This window comes from Sus scrofa, chromosome 3 (genome assembly GCF_054392235.1).
Source record: "Sus scrofa isolate SSC_HxYL_T2T_F1_AM1 chromosome 3, Sscrofa_HxYL_maternal_Yorkshire_Landrace_v2.0, whole genome shotgun sequence".
NCBI lineage: Eukaryota > Metazoa > Chordata > Mammalia > Artiodactyla > Suidae > Sus > Sus scrofa.
The window spans coordinates 81,345,128-81,362,014 of NC_139385.1; the positions used below are offsets into that span (position 1 = coordinate 81,345,128).

Sequence of the window (16,887 nt, forward strand, 5' to 3'; positions counted from 1 at the left end):
TTCTTAACCTGCTAAGGCACAACAGGAACTCCCAATAATTTCCCTTTTTGTTTTGCTATTACATACTCACTTTTTCTTCATTATATTCTGCATATTCTTTGGTATATCGTTTTAATAGTTCTGCTTTTAGCTCTTCTGCTTTGGGAAATGCAATCTCCTTTAATTTCTGAGACAAAAAAATCAAAAACTAAGAGTTAGACCAACTGCCAGCTAATTAAGCAGAGAAGTAAAAAGATTTAAGTCAGGATGGCAATAACAATAATGTTTCCAAAAACATTTAAATAATAATTTAATTTAAAATATTCCCTACCCTACCATACCAGATATTTTATAACTTATCTAGTGAAATTAGATTTTGGCCTTATCTCCTGTTTGCACAACTGGATGCTCAGATGTAGACACTGCCATTTATATCCTGGTATTAGTCTCTGCTGCTTTGAAGCTTTGAGATGGGCAACAGTGAAAAGTGAAGACCCACCTTTACTGTGTCTTTCTTTTCTGGAATGACAGCCGTTTTGTAATCTCGATGCTTTGGTAGTTTCTCAATAAAGAGCCTAAGGAAACAGATCAGAATGACTGTGACACAAAGAAAACATCCAAACATCCAAAAGACTTTGAAGCCAGGCCAACTCCCTCACCCTGCAGTGACTACTAATAGGTTTCCAGGCATGCAGGGGTAATGGGCACACATGCCCAGCCATGCTCCCCACCTATCTCTAGCTATGGAAAGAGCAATGGAATGTGTGCTGCTTTTCCCAAATCAGGTGTGCAGCAGCAAGCACCAGACTCCTACAACCAAAAAAAGATGGGGGGAAAGCCTATCCTGTGCCCAAAATACACCCCCAAAGAGATTCTTTTTTTTCTTATGACAGTGACAGGCTTCCAAAGGAAAAGGCCTCTGTCACAAATCATTCTTCAGAGAACAGTTTGGCAGCCAAGGGCAGGAGGCTAAGAGAAAACCCACGTTCTATTACTATTCCTAGCTCTGCGTGACTTTTAATGTTGGCTTTTTTCTTTTGGATTCATGTTTCTTCAAAGAAGAAAATTCCTTGGCATCATATTAAGCACTGAGATGCTTAGACAGTACATGTGTTACACAGGTGTAATACATGCATGTTACATGTGTAAAGTGCATTGTGGTCACTGATGCAAAGTGCTTAAAGGAGTTCCCACTGTGGTGCAACAGGATTGGTGGTGTCTTGGGAGCAGTGGGACGCAGGTTCCATCCCTGGCCTGGCACAGTAGGTTAAGGATCTGGCATTGCCATGACTGTGGCTTAGGTTGCAACTATGGCTCGGATCTGATCCTTGGCCGGGGAACTCCATATGCCTCAGGGAGGCCAAAAAAGAAAAGTGCCGGAGTTCCCGTCGTGGCGCAGTGGTTAACGAATCCGACTAGGAACCATGAGGTTGCGGGTTCGATCCCTGCCCTTGCTCAGTGGGTTAACGATCCGGCGTTGCCGTGACCTGTGGTGTAGGTCGCAGACGTGGCTCGGATCTTGCGTTGCTGTGGCTCTAGCGTAGGCCGGTGGCTACAGCTCCGATTCGACCCCTAGCCTGGGAACCTCCATGTGCCGCGGAAGCGGCCCAAGAAATGGCAAAAAGACACACACACACAAAAAAAAAAGGAAAAGTGCTTAGAGAAACATAAGTGCTAGATTTTCTCTTTCAGTTCCTGTCCTTGCCTATAAAGCTCAGTGGGAAAAATAAACAGAATCAATTCATAGACCTCTAACGTTTATGTTTACTTGGGGACAGTGAAAACAAATACAAGTTCAGTAACGTGTCATGGCTGAAAGTGGTAGGTTCAGAATTTCAATGCCAGCAGGCCAGTTCCAGAGTCTACTCTTTCAACCACTATATCACACTACCTCCTCATGGCTCCTGGAATGTCCAGGACCACTGAAGGGATTTGGAACAAAAATGGTCTTTTAATAGAATTAAACACAAGCTGAAACCCCAAAACGACTAAATTGAGGGCAGCTTGCCCACCAGCCATAAAATACTGTAATGTCGTTGGGACTAAGTGACTCTCTTTCATGCGCAGGAGTAATCGAAGGAGGAAGTCTCAGTAAAGGGAAAAGAAGAAGGTCCCCACCAGCACAAACCCTCTACAGGTGAGCCATCCTCCTCCTGTTCAATATCAGGCCCATGAAAATTTCATTTCAAACCAATTTAACAACACCCCGTAGGCAAGATGAATTCCATAATCAAAATCATTCTAAAATTCATCCTTTGGTTCATGAAGTTTCCTTCAGGTCAATACTTAAAACAAGCACAGAATCACTTTTCAACCATAAAGTCCTAAAGAGGATACTAAGATAAATAAGACATAGGTCTTGTGATCAAGAGACCGGTAATTCAGTCACTCTAAAGACCAAAGTACATGTTCCCCACCTTGGACGGGCTGAGTGTGCTTTGCACTGAAGCCTCAATCAGCCAAGAAAGTACCATGTCAAATAAACACCACACTTTATATTCACTTATGCTCTCAGCCTGAAGAATTGTAAAGTTCCTGAAGCCAGAGATATCTGTGTCTCATGCTTCTCTGTATATTCCTCTAAAGCCACCAGTGCCTTGTATAAAGAGGCACTCAGTAAATATCCCATGAATAGAATTCTCTTAAAACCTTTAGATGTGCTGAGTGAAAAACAAAGTGTAAAGTACATAATATACTATGGTGTCTTATATGTAAAAAAATGGGGGGAAATTATATCCAGGCACACCTCAGACATATTGCATGTTTAGTTCCAGACCACTGCAATAAAGCAAATATTGCAATAAAGTGAGCCACATAAGTTTTTTGGTTTCCCAGTGAATATAAAAGTTATGTTTACACCATAGTGTAGTCTACTAAGTATGCAATAACATTACGTCTAAAAATATATATACATACTTTAATTAAAATCACTTTATTGGAGTTCCCATTGTGGCTCAGCAGAAACGAATCTGACTCATACCCATGAGGACTCAGGTTCGATCCCTGGCCTCGGTCAGTGGATTAAGGATGTGGCGTTGCCATGAGCTGTGGTGTAGGTCGAAGACAGGGCTCAGATCCTGCATTGCTGGGGCTGTATTGAAGGCCAGCAGCTACAGTTCCTACTTGACCCCTAGCCTGGGAACCTCCATATGTCAGGGGGCCACCATAAAAAGACAAAAAAAAAAAAATCACTTTATTAACTAAAAAAATGGTAACCATCATCTGACAATGCAGGGTGCCACAAACCTTCAATTTGTAAAAAATGCAGCATCTGCAAAGTGCAATAAAATAAGTATGCCTGTGTATGTATGTATATGTATTTATTTTGTTTAGAAGTATATAAAGTAACACAGGAAACATACACAGGACCTAATAAAAGTAGAGGGCAGGGGAAATAGAGTGGATGAGAGAAACTGTTCACCATACACTTTTTTGTTTGGTTTTGAACCATGTAATGAACACTAGTTTACAAGTAAAGATACAACTCCCAGACCTGAACATGAATACCTTTCCCTTGTTTCAGTAACTGTAGTCAATCTTCTGAATGGGGACATATGGACAGAAGGGCCTCCTCAAAACAGAATGGACAACACAACCCACTGCCCACACTGGAGGCAACAGAGCTTAGTGGTTAGCAGGGCAGACTCAGGAGCCGCCTGTTTAGGTTCACATCCTGGCTTTAACCATTTACTAGCACCACCCCTCGGTTTCTTTCTCTATGAATTATATATATGGAGACAAGCTAGTCCTACCTGATAGGGTTGCTATGACACTAAAATAGATTTATAAATAAAGTGCTGAGCACAGTGCCTAGCACTAAGCCAACACCTGCTATATGTTTATATGATTGTTTTTGCTAATAAAGATATGAGCAAGAAGAAGAGATGAAGAAGTGAACAACTAGGGTTAGAAATTTTCTAGGCAGAGAATGGCTGTGGCCCAGATGTATACTGTTCTCTGGGTTGTATCTGGTAGCAGCCTAGAGAGAGGAAATGTACCAAAGCAAACAAAGGCGCATCGGCAAAAACAAGCAAAACCACCTAACAGAACAATAGAAAAAAGACATATGCAGAAAAGTAAATCCAAAAGGTAAATAATGGTAAGTAACTCTATAAAATGGTATTCCACTTTACTTAGAAGTGACAAATTCTCATTACGATGAAATATCATTTTCATCTATGAGACTAGCAAAGAATTAAAAGTTGATTACAGGAGTTCCCGTCATGGCACAGCGGTTAACGAATCCGACTAGGAACCATGAGGTTGCGGGTTTGATCCCTGCCCTTGCTCAGTGGGTTAACGATCCGGCGTTACTGTGAGCTGTGGTGTAGGTTGCAGACGCGGCTCAGATCCCGCGTTGCTGTGGCTCTGGCGTAGGCCGGTGGCTACAGCTCCGAATCTGCCCCTAGCCTGGGAACCTCCATATGCCGCAGGAGCGGCCCAAGAAATAGCAACAATAATAACAACAACAACAACAAAAAAGACAAAAGACAAAAAAAAAAAAAAAGTTGATTACAACCAGAAGAGGCAAGGGCAAAGAGAAACAGGTGTCCTTATACTTAGCAGAAATGTAATTTGTAATTTCTTAGGGGAAGGAGGGGAGTGGGAGACAAGTATTCAAAATTTAAAATGTGTGTACCTTTTAAACTCAAAATTCCACTTCTATGAATTTATACTACATGATAATACAAATATATATGTTTGTGTATATGTGTATATATATATATCATGTGTGTGTATATATATATTAAGGCAATTCAATATAGCATTGTTCGTACAAGCGGAGAAACCTGAAAACCTAAATGGCCATGAACTTAGGGTAAACGCACATGTGAAAAACAACATAATCATTCACTCTTTCTTTCAACAAATATTTATTGAGCCTCTACTATGGGGTCAGGTATTATTTTATAAAGACTGGGGATATGGCCGTGAATGACACAGTCACAAGTTCCTCCCTACCACAGACTGTACATTACAGTGGGAGAACAGACAATAAACAACCACGAAGCATATGATCAGGTCGAGGAAAAAGTCATTAATAGGGAAGGGGAACGAAGCAACAGGGGCAGGGCTGAGATTTTCTAGATAGGGCTGCATCACTGAGAAGGTGGCATTGAAGGAAGGACTGGAAAAGTGAGCCACGAAGTGATCTGGGAAAAGACTGTTCCAGGCAGAAGAAACAACCTAAGGCAGAATGAGATGGATTAGTGCGTCCTGATCTGGAAAGACCTGACTTAAGAAAGCAAGTTTAAAAAAGAATATGTTGTGTGATCTCATTCAGGTTTTAAGAAAAAAAGGATAAAACATGTGCCCACGTGCTTGCACAGGCTTATACATTTTCTTAATAAATCCAAGGCACATAACAGAGACCACCTCTGGTAGACGTGAATTTTCTCTTCACATTATTATTTCCCTTGCTGTATGGTTTGGAAAAAAGTTGTTTTCATCTTGAACAAATATCAGTTTTGTGTACAAATAGCTAATTTAAAAAGTCAGGCAGAAGTTCTGTAACATGGATGGGCTGAGGGCTCTAATTCCTTCCCATCTAGAAGTTAGTCAGCAAAGCAAGTATGATCCCAGATGAAAACCCTCTTCAGTCCATAAGCCCCAATCCTAGTGGTTAACATTTTCCACGCAGGTGACAGACTATTTTCAGAAAACAGGTTTGCATTGTGGGAGGCTCACACAGCAGGCAGGAACTGTCTGACTCCTCTGTGACTCTCTTCTATGTTGCCTAGTCAATGACCATAAAAAGCTGTGAGAGAATCCACTGCCTGGATTATTGTCTGTGCTCACCATGAAAATATGTACTGATTTAATATGTTGAAGATCCTTCTTCTATACTGGGGTCTGCAAAAGGCAAAGCATTCCTACAGCAGGGAAAAATCTCTGAGGGGGAATGTGCTTGAGATCATTAAGAAGCCTGAATTGCTGGAGGGAAAAGAACAAACATGCCCTTTAAAATCTTTAAAATCCACCAAAGGTCTAGAACAATGACTCAATAGTAGGCGGAGGCAGAGGAGTGGAGGCCTTTCCTCCTCCCTCCTCAGTGTGATAATTGCCAAAGGGAGCCGCTGTTACTCACAGGGATACACCAAGAAAAGTGCGGGAGAAAAACCGACTGAGAATAATAAACTAGAATATTTTTTTCTTGCAATTCTTAGGGCCTGTCAGTTCACAGAATCAGAATTAGTGTCTTAAAGATATCAGCAAGAAAAGTGAAGGCAGCTACATGAACTGATGCGGGTCAAGCCAAATCCAACCAAGTCCCCAAGGAAACCCCAAATCTAACAAGTTAAGCAATACATTCTACCCTCTTCTCACTTAACTTTCCTCTAGGCCTAGTTCAGCATCTTAAATGGTGCCATGAGCAGAACACCACATACAGGAAGAGACACTGCACCAAATCAAGGTCTTGCTGTTAACACTGATATTCATATCACTCACGATAATGCCAAATCACAGGGGGAAAAAAATCAATATTCTAAATTTCGGTGTATGGTTGGTTAATCCTACCCCCTCTGGCCTACTTAGGAATTCATTTCTACAGTGGAACTCTCTTTTTTGTACTAGTAGCTTCTCCTTCTCCACAGTGTCCTTTCCATCAGCAAAAAAATATGCTCTAGAATCTCCCATCTTAAAACACACACACACACACACACACACACACACACATTCATATACTCCTTGCCCCCTTTGATTACTTCCACAATTGTCCACTTTACTTCCCGGCCAAGGTTCTCCAAAGAGTTGTCCACGCCAAGGCTGGACAAATGATGGCTAGTGGGTGAACTCCAGCTTCCACTGGGACATAGCCACAGCCATTCATTCATGTATCATCTATGGCTTACTTTCACATGACAAAGGAGACATTGCAACAGAGATCAAATTGCCTGTAAAGCCAAAAAATATTTACTATCTGGCCCTTCTACCGAAAAAGTTTGCCTATCTCTAGACCATACTCAGGGTCTCTACTTTCTTATTGTCCAATCACCTTGCAACCCACTCCAATCTTTCATCCTACCAGTAAAACTACTTATCAAGATTACCAATCAGGCCAAGCCCAAATCCTCACTCATTTGAGACAGCAGACCACTGTCCTGCAAATACTGACCACGTTCAGCTCCCATGACACCACTCTCTCCTGGATTTCTGCCTACCTCCTGAATCTTCCTTCAAAGTCTCCTCTCCTGGCTCTCCCTCCACTAGCAACCTCTTGCCTCTGTCCTAAGCTCCTTTTCTTCTCATTCTACAGGCTCATTATCAAAGTTTCTTTCTTTTTCTTTTTTTTTTTTTTTTTTTTTTTTTTTGTCTTTTTTGCCATTTCTTGGGCCACTCCTGCGGCATATGGAGTTTCCCAGGCTAGGGGTCTAATCGGAGCTGTAGCCGCCAGCCTACGCCAGAACCACAGCAACCTGGGATCCGAGCCGTGTCTGCAACCCACACCACAGCTCACGGCAACGCCGGATCATTAACCCACTGAGCAAGGGCAGGGACCGAACCCGCAACCTCATGGTTCCTAGTGGGATTCATTAACCACTGCACCACGACGGGAACTCATTACCAAAGTTTCTTGATCCTTTAATGTGTCCTGGATGCTTCTGATGAAGGTCCATAATAAAGCCTATGGACCCTTCTCAGAATAATTTTTTAAGATATAAAAGATGAAGGATTAAAAAAAAAACCCAATTCTACTGTAATACAAATTGCAAAATATTAAAAATTGTGATATGTATTTATTAATTCATCGCTAATATAGCAAAAAAAGAGGATTGAGTTGTGGACTTAATAACGCTACAGCAATTCTAAAGTAGTGGGAAGTGGAAATGCTATTTTGAGATATTAGCAACAATCATAAAGCAATATGAAATATCCTGATTTCTATTAGTGCCAAAACTACAGATATTAATACTACTGTGGTTTGAGGCCTATATTTGAAACCGAAGGAAATACTAAATTTTAGTTAGAGATTAGTAAAAACAACAAAAAAATTTCCCAACCAAGTTCATGGACCCTAAGTTCTAACAATGAATCCCTGTGGGCTTCCTGGACCCTAGATTAAAAACCTCTGCAGTAGATGGTCTCAGCTGTTCCCATTGTGACTCAGCAGTTAACAAACATGACCAGCATCCATGAGGACACAGATCTGATGCCTGGCCTCACTCAGTGGGTTAAGAATCATGGCGCTGCTATGAGCTGTGGTGTAGGTCGCAGGCATGGCTCAGGTCCCAAAGTTGCTGTGGCTGTGGCATAGGCCAGCAGCAATAACTCCAATTAGACCCCTAGCTTGGGAACCTCCGTATGCACGGGTGCAGCCCTAAAAAGACAAAAAGACAAAAAAAAAAGAGAAGAAGAAGACAGTCTCAGCAGTTCTCGTGGCTTCAGAACTAACTATATGTTGAAGACTGCTGGGCTCAGACCTCTCCTCTGAGTTCAGGCTGCTCCATCCAACCTCCTACTGGACATCTCACAGATACCTTAAACTTAACACCTAACATGTCAAACACCCAGGCTTGAACTTCTGAATCTCCCTGATACCCAACCCCTTTTCAACACCACTCTCCCCATCTCAATAAATGGACCAGCACATCCTAAGTTACTCAAGGAAGAAACTAAAGTCAAACTTGATACAATTTTCTTTCTTAAATTATCATAAGTCCTATGGATGCTATCTCCACAATACCAAATCCACCTGCTCCTTTCCAGGCCATCATGTTCCTTCAAGCCACCAGCCTCTCTCTTGAGATGATTCTACAAGTTTCCTAACTAATCGCAATGCCTTTTCTTAACACTCCCTCCACTGTTTACCACATAGCAGCCACAATTTCTATTTTTAAAGTATAAGTAAGGTTAGGTCACAGCCTCACTTAAAACTTTTCAAAGGGTTTCTATTGCTCTCAAGATAAAACGTAAACTCCTTACCGTGGCCTATAAGATCCTGTGTGATTCTGTCCTGCCTGTCTCTCCAGCTTCATCTGGAGTCATTCTTCCTCTTCACTTGCTACTCTCCAAACACAGTGATCTCTCAACCCTCAGAACACACTAAGGACTTTCCTACCTGAGAGCTTCTGAATAGACAGTTGCATCTGTTTTAAATGCTCTGCTTTATGCTTTTGGAATGACCAACTCTATGGCATCCTTCAAGTCTCAGTTTAAATCTTACCACATATCAGATAGATCTTACTCTATTTAATTAGAATACCCTTGGTGGAGTTCCCGTCGTGGCACAGTGGTTAACGAATCTGACTAGGAACCATGAGATGCAGGTTCGATCCCTGGCCTTGCTCAGTGGGTTAAGGATCCAGCGTTGCCATGAGCTGTGGTGTAGGTCGCACAGATGCGGCACGGATCCCACGTTGCCGTGACTGTGGTGTAGGCCAGCAGCTACAGCTCCGATTGGACCCCTAGCCTGGGAACCTCCATATGCCATGGGAACGGCCCTAGAAAAGGCAAAAAGACAAAAAAAAAAAAAAAAAAAAAAAAAAAAGAATACCCTTGGTTATTCTGTCACAACACTCTCTTTGTTGTTTCCATAGCATTTTCTCTATTTTGTGCCTGTATATTTGCTTATTGTATATTGTCTTCTCCCATAACTAGAATAAAGGCAGGGGCCATTTTACTTACACTGTATTCAGGACCTACTGGAGTGTCAAGTAGTTAATAGGTATATGCAATATATTTGTTGAATGAATATGGTTCTCACCCTCAAAGCACGTTCTATGTAGGGCAACAAAAAAACCCAGAAGGCCCTTCAGAAAAATACCTGGTAGAGGAGTTCCCGTTGTGGCTCAGCGGGTTATGAACCCAACTAGTAACCATGAGGATATGGGTTCGATCTCTGGCCTTGTTCAGTGGGTTAAGGATCCAGCATTGCCATGAGCTGTGGTGTAGGTCGCAGACGCGGCTCGGATCCCACATTGCTGTGACTGTAGCGTAGGCCCGCAGCTGCAGCTCCAATTCAACCCCTAGCCTGGGAATCTCCATACACTGTGTGTGAGGCTCTAAAAAGAAAAAAAAAAAAAAAAGAAAGTAATAAGAATGACTGTCTCTGGAGGGGAACTGAGGGTTTGGGCAACAAGAGGAGTGGTAGGGAGATTTGGTTTTTAAATATACACACCCTTTTGTGCCTTCTGAATTCAGTAAACATGCATGTGTTACCTACTCAAAAACAATTTTAAAATAACCAAAAATTAGTGTGGCTTAAGACTATGATCTCAAAAGACCATCTTCAAGTCATGAAATATTACAAAAAAGGAAACAAAAAGAACAGGACCTACGTTGTAGAATGAATCCTGAATTAAGAGTTAGAAAATCCAGGCTTCGTCAGTCCAAACTGTGGATCAAAAACTACCACTAAACCAGAGCACGTGTCCTCATGTGGAGAATGAGAAAATGATGTGCCCTACTCAGTGCACACAGAACTGTGAAGGTCAAATGAAATAATGCAGGTAAACTACTCTGTGAACTATGAAGAGCCATACAAATACATTGCAATTATTATTATATTTGAAGGTCCTGGTATTATGAAAGAACAAGACTAGAAATTATAAATGAGGCCCTTTAACACTATTCCCTTCCTGAATTAGACAACTTTATCACTGGGGCTTTAAGAACTGTTTCTGTTAACTGAACCGAAATCTTCAATTCATGCCCCCTGCCCTAAGAAAAGCAACTCGAGGGAAAGGTCTTATAACGAGCTACACAAACTATAGGTGGTCAATACTTATTTGATGATTTGCAAGATTATGATAAAGGTTAAGAAAAACTCTCCCTGAATCACTCAATTTGCTACAAAGTAAGTAGAGGTGAGGAATTTTGGCTCTGCTAAAGCTTAACAATAATTCTCTGATTGAGAGAGGACAGGAAAAACATTCATCAATACAAATCATGTAGTTGAAACACCAACTCTCCTGCCTAACAGCTGGGCCATGTGGGCACAGGCCAAAGAGCGAGGTCTCTTACTCATGAAATTACTGAGTCATGAAAACAACACTTTCAGTACTTATGTCTTTGAACGTCAAGGACAGCCAATACGTAGGAGCTGCCAGCAAAAATGATTAATGATAATGACGCTGTAACGTTTTCTACTTTTAGCAATTCTGAGCAGAAATAAATGAGCACAAGAGCAGAATGAGTGAGGCATCAGTCACCAGAAAAGAAAAAGGAAACTGGAGGTGTCTTACGTGATGTACTTGTTATAGAGGATGAAGGCATGTTCAATGTTGCCTTCCTCAGAGTAAATAGATGCCATCCGGATAATCTCCATTCCAGAGCGGAAGTACCGACGGGGTGGAATGTCTTCATTTACCTCTACTGCGCTACCTATCTGGGAGAGAGCCCTCACCCGGTCTTCAGGTGGGAGGCTCACATCTCCATGGTCAGACATCGGGACCAAGAAGCTCTGAAACAGAGAAAACAGATGGCATCAACACCAAAGTCCTCAACATCCCAGCATAGCCTAGCACAGTGCGCTCATCCCACAAATCTCTACCTTATGAGGAAATTAAAAGAAAAAGAATACATTATGGCTTATATCAAGTAAGGTCTCTTTCCCCAAGACCCTCAGGGAAGCCCATGTCACAATGATGAAAAGATTGGCAGCCTCAAAAACTCCTAATCCCTGCACCATAATTAGGTGGTACAAAGAGTACAACATAATGAGCTACAAGGGGTTCAATTCTGCCCTTCCTGCTAAGTGTTCCCTGTGGTTAGGTGGCCTTGCCCTCAGCACCATAAAAAGAACAATAGCTTACATTTTTTCCCATTATTTCTCTTCTCAGCTCCCCATTTCTATCCACCCTTGACCTGGCAGAGAACACTCAATGAATTTTCATGATCCTAAACTGACTTCAAGTTGATCATTTTAACCTGAGAGTAACTGACGTTTCCCTATACTTTTTCATACTTGAGCAGAAGGTTAGTTAGGGGAAATGGCATAGGAATGAATGCTTATAATCCTAACTCTGCTCACGGAATCACTCTTCCAGTCAATCTACATCACATCATTTCAGGGCAAGGATTTTTGATCTAGAACGCAATTTATTGGAATCTATCTTCAAAGACTAAGCGCTCTTCGAATAACAAAAGGACACAAAGGTAACTTGAAAGAAAAAAAAAAAAACACAACACAACAAAACACCACCTGGGACTCATACTGCAGTAATCTACAATCTTTCTCTCTCTTTTTTTGGCCAGGCCCAGGGCATGCAAAAGTTCCTAGGCCAGGAAACGAACCTGTGCCACAGCAGTGACCCAAGCCACAACAGTGACAACACCAGATCCTTAAGCCACTGAGCCACCAAGGAACCCCTCTAGAATCTTTCTGGATATTGCTACTGCTAGAATCAGATTCTAACTTCCAACCTTACATACTGAATTACAGCACACCCTAACCAGCATGTTCTAGAATATACACAAGCTACCACAGGTTTTGAAATTCAAGACCCTGTGTCAAATGGCCCATTTTTTCCTTTGAATCTTAAACCTTACTCATTCCCCACAGAGATCTTTTGCTTCAGTCATGATTCATATCTGCCTAGAAACCTTTACATTTCAGTTTCATTTGTCTATACACTGTTGTTGTTTTCCACTCCAACCCCTCCCTAAGAGATAGTTTTCTCCAGGCCAATTCTATCTCTAAGTGACACTTTCTCCACCAAGCTGCTGCTTCTCATACACCCCCATAGTACAAAAGCTGTGGGGACTACCAGGGATGTAGAGGCATTCTGTCTCCTGTAAGGAGCCTTTTTAAGGGCTCAGAAAGCCACTAGCAAATCTAAAACCTCCCCCAGTTGTCTAATTAGTAAATTCAGGGCAAAGCCCATCAAAGCTATCTGAAACAGAGGAAGCTCGTTGCTCTTCCCTGTCTCTCTGTAGAGGATATTTTTGTCGCGAATGGAATCCACTCCCGAGACCAGCAGGTGGTGCCCAGTACTACAGAGCTGAGCAATACTCCAGAGAGGTGGTGCCGTAAAGGACCAAGGGGTAAACATGAGAAGGAAAAAGGAAGCAGCGGGAAGAGCGATGGGGGCGTATACAGCGGAGAGGGACCTCTTGACAACAGCATAAGGGCCCATGAGGTAGGCGGGGGCGCGCTGGGCCCGACTGGGCACCGGAGCCGTCAGGGAACTCGCGCGCAGAGGGCTGGGCAGGCGGTGCGGGGAGGAGTGGGCTGCAGGTCCCACACTCACGGCCGCCACTCCGCGTCACTGTCAGACCACGCTCAGCACCCAAGCCCCACCACATTCCCGGGACCCTTCCCCACCTGTCCCCGCGAATGACTCTCGGAGCTTCCGTAAACGTCACATCCGGCCCCCGCCCCGCCCCCTCCAACTGGGCTATCAGTTAAACTCCCAAGAACTTAGGACCCGGGGCAGTGTCTGGGGGCGGGGTTAGAGCTGTCACCTGCGGAAAAAAACCCACCAATGAGAAGAGAGCTGGGGGGAGGCCATTTTGGTAAAGGAAAATCAGCGCGGAAGGAGTGGGAAACAAATAAAGGACCCAGCTAACTTTTGTTTTTAGATTAATACGAACACCGTAAATGGACCGATGCATTCCCTCCGAGTGAAAAGCTACACGAGTTGTAATGCAACATATCTTAAACAAGCTTAGAAAGTATGGAATCAAATAAAATCTATTACATAAAGCATACATTTTTTGGAATTAGAGTCTGGTCACTCAGGTTTACCCCATGCCTTCACGTCCTTCATATTTGTGAGGTGTGTTAAATGCTTATGTCAATTCTGAAAGCTACCTTGTCCCAGTTCTTTGGAGAAAACTGTACAAACTCTATTAAAACTGATTGCAAGTTGACCCCTATCACTATCAGCCTGTCCATGCCCTATATCTTCTACTAGGTGTGTCTGAATGAATGTCATTGGAAAATCAGGAGATGAGCTGTGTTTTTACTTTTATTTTTATAGCTAAATACATATCCTCGGGTCTTCTCTGTGTGGAAATTTGCTCTCTGTGAATTTTCCTTCACTTATTTTTAGAAATTACTCAATTCTCAGCTCGATTTCACCTTAGTTTTGTTCATTGCCACATTCAGAAACTTAGTGTCCAGAGAAACCTTTGTGGCCAGAGAGGCCGCAGTGGACTCCTTGGCTGTTAAGGTCCATCTTGGCTGTTGGCAAGGTTTTCAGAGGAAGAGTAATTCGGTAGATGAGCAGTCATTCTAGCGGTTTCCACTAGTAGAATCTAAAAGTAAATTTCAGACTTCTCTTTTGGCGCCCTGGGTTAAGGATCCATCACTATCTCTCCAGAAGCTTGATTCGATCCCTGGCCCATGAACTTCCACATTCCATAGGCAGCGAAAGATAAGTTTTTAAAAGTAAATTTCATTTTGGGGGGAGGGAGTGGGATGGACTGGAAATTTGGGGTTAGTAGATGCAAACTATTGCATTTGGAGTGGATAAGCAATGAGATCCTGCTGTATAGCACAGGGAACTATATCTAATCACTTGTGATGGAATACGATGAAGGATAACGTGAGAAAAAGATGGTGTATATACGTGTGTGTATAGCTGGGTCACTTTGCTGTACAGTAGAAATTGATTGAACATTGTAAATCAACTATAATAGAAAAAATTAAAATCTTATCAAAAAAGTAAATTTCATTGTGTAAACTTTTTTTTTTTTTTTTTTTTTTTTGTCTTTTTGCCTTTTCTAGGGCCGCTCCCGCGGCATATGGAGGTTCCCAGGCTAGGGGGTCTAATCGGAGCTGTAGCCACCGGCCTACGCCAGAACCACAGCAACGCGGGATCCGAGCCGCGTCTGCGACCCACACCACAGCTCACAGCAACGCCAGATCCTTAACCCACTGAGCAAGGCCAGGGATCGAACCTGCAACCTCATGGTTCCTAGTCAGATTCGTTAACCACTGCACCACGATGGGAACTCCTCATTGTATAAACTTTAACAACATTTTAGCCTCTACAGTTCTTTTTTGGGTACTGGTTAAATCATTTAAAAAATTATCATATGTTACAACAAAATTTACCCGTGAATTTAAAAAGCATATCTTCTATAACTATTTCTTTCTCAAAACAAATGTCTTTCAAAGCTTCATTAAGAAAAGACTTCTTAATGAATGGGGGTGCTCTGAAGGCAGAAGTAGAATGTGTACTAAAGAAAAATGTTCACATGGTTAATTATTTTTTTCTGTGAACTCATTGGAAATATAAAATAACAAATAGAATTTGTGTGTGTGTGTGTGTGTGTGTGTGTGTGTGTGTGTGTGTGTGTGTGTGTGTGTGTGTGTCTTTTTAGGACTGCACCCGCAGCATATGGAAGTACCCAGGCTAGGGGTTGAATCCGAGCTGCAGCTACCAGCCCACACCACAGCCACAGCAATGCCAGATCCCAGCCAGGTCTGCAACCTATGCTGCAGCTCTTGGCAACACCATGATCCTTAACCCACTGAGCAAGGCCAGGGATCAAACCCACATCCTCAAGGATGCTAGTTAGGTTCATTACCACTGAGCTATGCCAGGAACTCCCAAGTAGAATTTGAAAAGTAATTACTTGGAAAGATAAAGATGTGGAAAGAGCTGTTTACAAGAAGGGAAATAGAGCAAGTGTCCTGGGATCTTTTACTTTTATATATTATAAAGGCATGGAAATTATGTTCCTTTTCAGTTGGGAGTTGAAATTACCTTATGAAATTGTTCCTTGAGAAGGCTACAGTAAAACCAGTAACATTAAGATGAATCTGAGGTTTGGGGCTCCACCTACAGTTTGTTTGAAGAATGGTATCTCCAGTCACCAAGAAAAATATCTAGTTGGGAAAGTGACTTTTTATGCATTCTTGGAAAGGTTTTAAATGTGTGTGTATTCTTATAATTAATGCTTAAATTTGCACATAAGCAGTCAATTTTATTCTATATTTCTTTTCTTCCTTTGTTACCTTCTAGTTAGCTGTGAGTTATATGATTTATTTCCTAATAATTCAGAGCCATTTGTTTTAGGCAAGAGTGCCATTCACAAGGTTGAAAATTTCAACTAGAGTTAAATGAGCTAAGAAACTTTCTGACTTTTTTGTTGCTGTCTTTTGTCTTTTAGGGCCACACCCGCAGCATATGGAGGTTCCCAGGCTAGGGGTCAAATTGGAGCTGAAGCTGCTAGCCTACACCACAGCCACAGCAATGTGGGATACAAGCCACATCTGCGACCTACACCACAGCTCACAGCAACACTGGATCCTTAACCCACTGAATGAGGCCAAGGGTCGAATATAATCCTCATGGATGCTAGTCTGGTCCATGATGGGAACTCCCGTTATGACTCTGAATTGTACAATTTGGGTTGAGGAATTTTATCATTTTATATTTGGTTTACATATTTCTTTGCAAAAATGTTAGTGGATGACCAAGCACTATAACTTTGAATGTGAGATAGAGAATTGCATGCCATTGTATTTATACTCTTTGAAAAACATTCATTCAGTCAGTTGGTCAATCAACAAATATTGAGTACCTGCTATGTGCCAAACACTATTCAAGGCATTGGGCATATATTAGTGAATGAACCAGACAAAAATAAAACAACCTCCCCTCAAGGATCTTATAGTCTAGTGGTGGATGAAGAAGTGATGGATTGCAAACAATCATGTGATAAATATGTAAATTACATAGTGTAAATTACATAGTGTAATTTACATATACATGGAAATACATGGAAGAATTGGGTCTCCATAAAAGGAATCAGATTGAAAGAAAGGAGAAATGTAGGGGGCAGTGGCAAGTTCAGAGAGTGTAGTCAGGTAAACCCTCATTTGAAAGATTTAAGTAAAGACTTGGAGTAACAGGAATACTCTTTTGTATTTTTTCTAATGTTCTGTCATGTGGATCTACTACCTCTGAAGTCTGCCTGAGTTCAAACCCCAGCTCCCCAGTTACTAGTTCT

The 16,887-nt window shown here is 42.0% G+C and overlaps 1 protein-coding gene across 8 annotated transcripts in view; it reads right to left on the bottom strand.

Moving 5' to 3' along the window:
- The window catches only part of STAMBP (STAM binding protein), a 64,487-nt gene extending 51,202 nt beyond the window's left edge, over nt 1-13,285 (bottom strand). For 5 of the 8 annotated variants that reach the window (XR_014841643.1, XR_014841645.1, XR_014841644.1 and 2 more), the window contains exons 1-4: nt 13,247-13,285; nt 11,166-11,383; nt 479-554; nt 71-166 (exon numbers count right to left, since the gene is read on the bottom strand). Coding sequence is in view for 3 of the 8 variants with exons in the window: in XM_003125008.5 (XP_003125056.1) it covers nt 71-166; nt 479-554; nt 11,166-11,368 (375 nt within the window). In the remaining 5 variants the exon portion in view is untranslated. Of the gene's footprint in view, nt 1-70; nt 307-402; nt 555-11,165; nt 11,384-13,032 lie in introns of all 8 variants that reach the window. The other 3 variants (XM_085018902.1, XM_005662463.4, XM_085018900.1) reach the window with 3 other exon arrangements.
- Between the last annotated feature and the right edge of the window lie 3,602 nt (nt 13,286-16,887).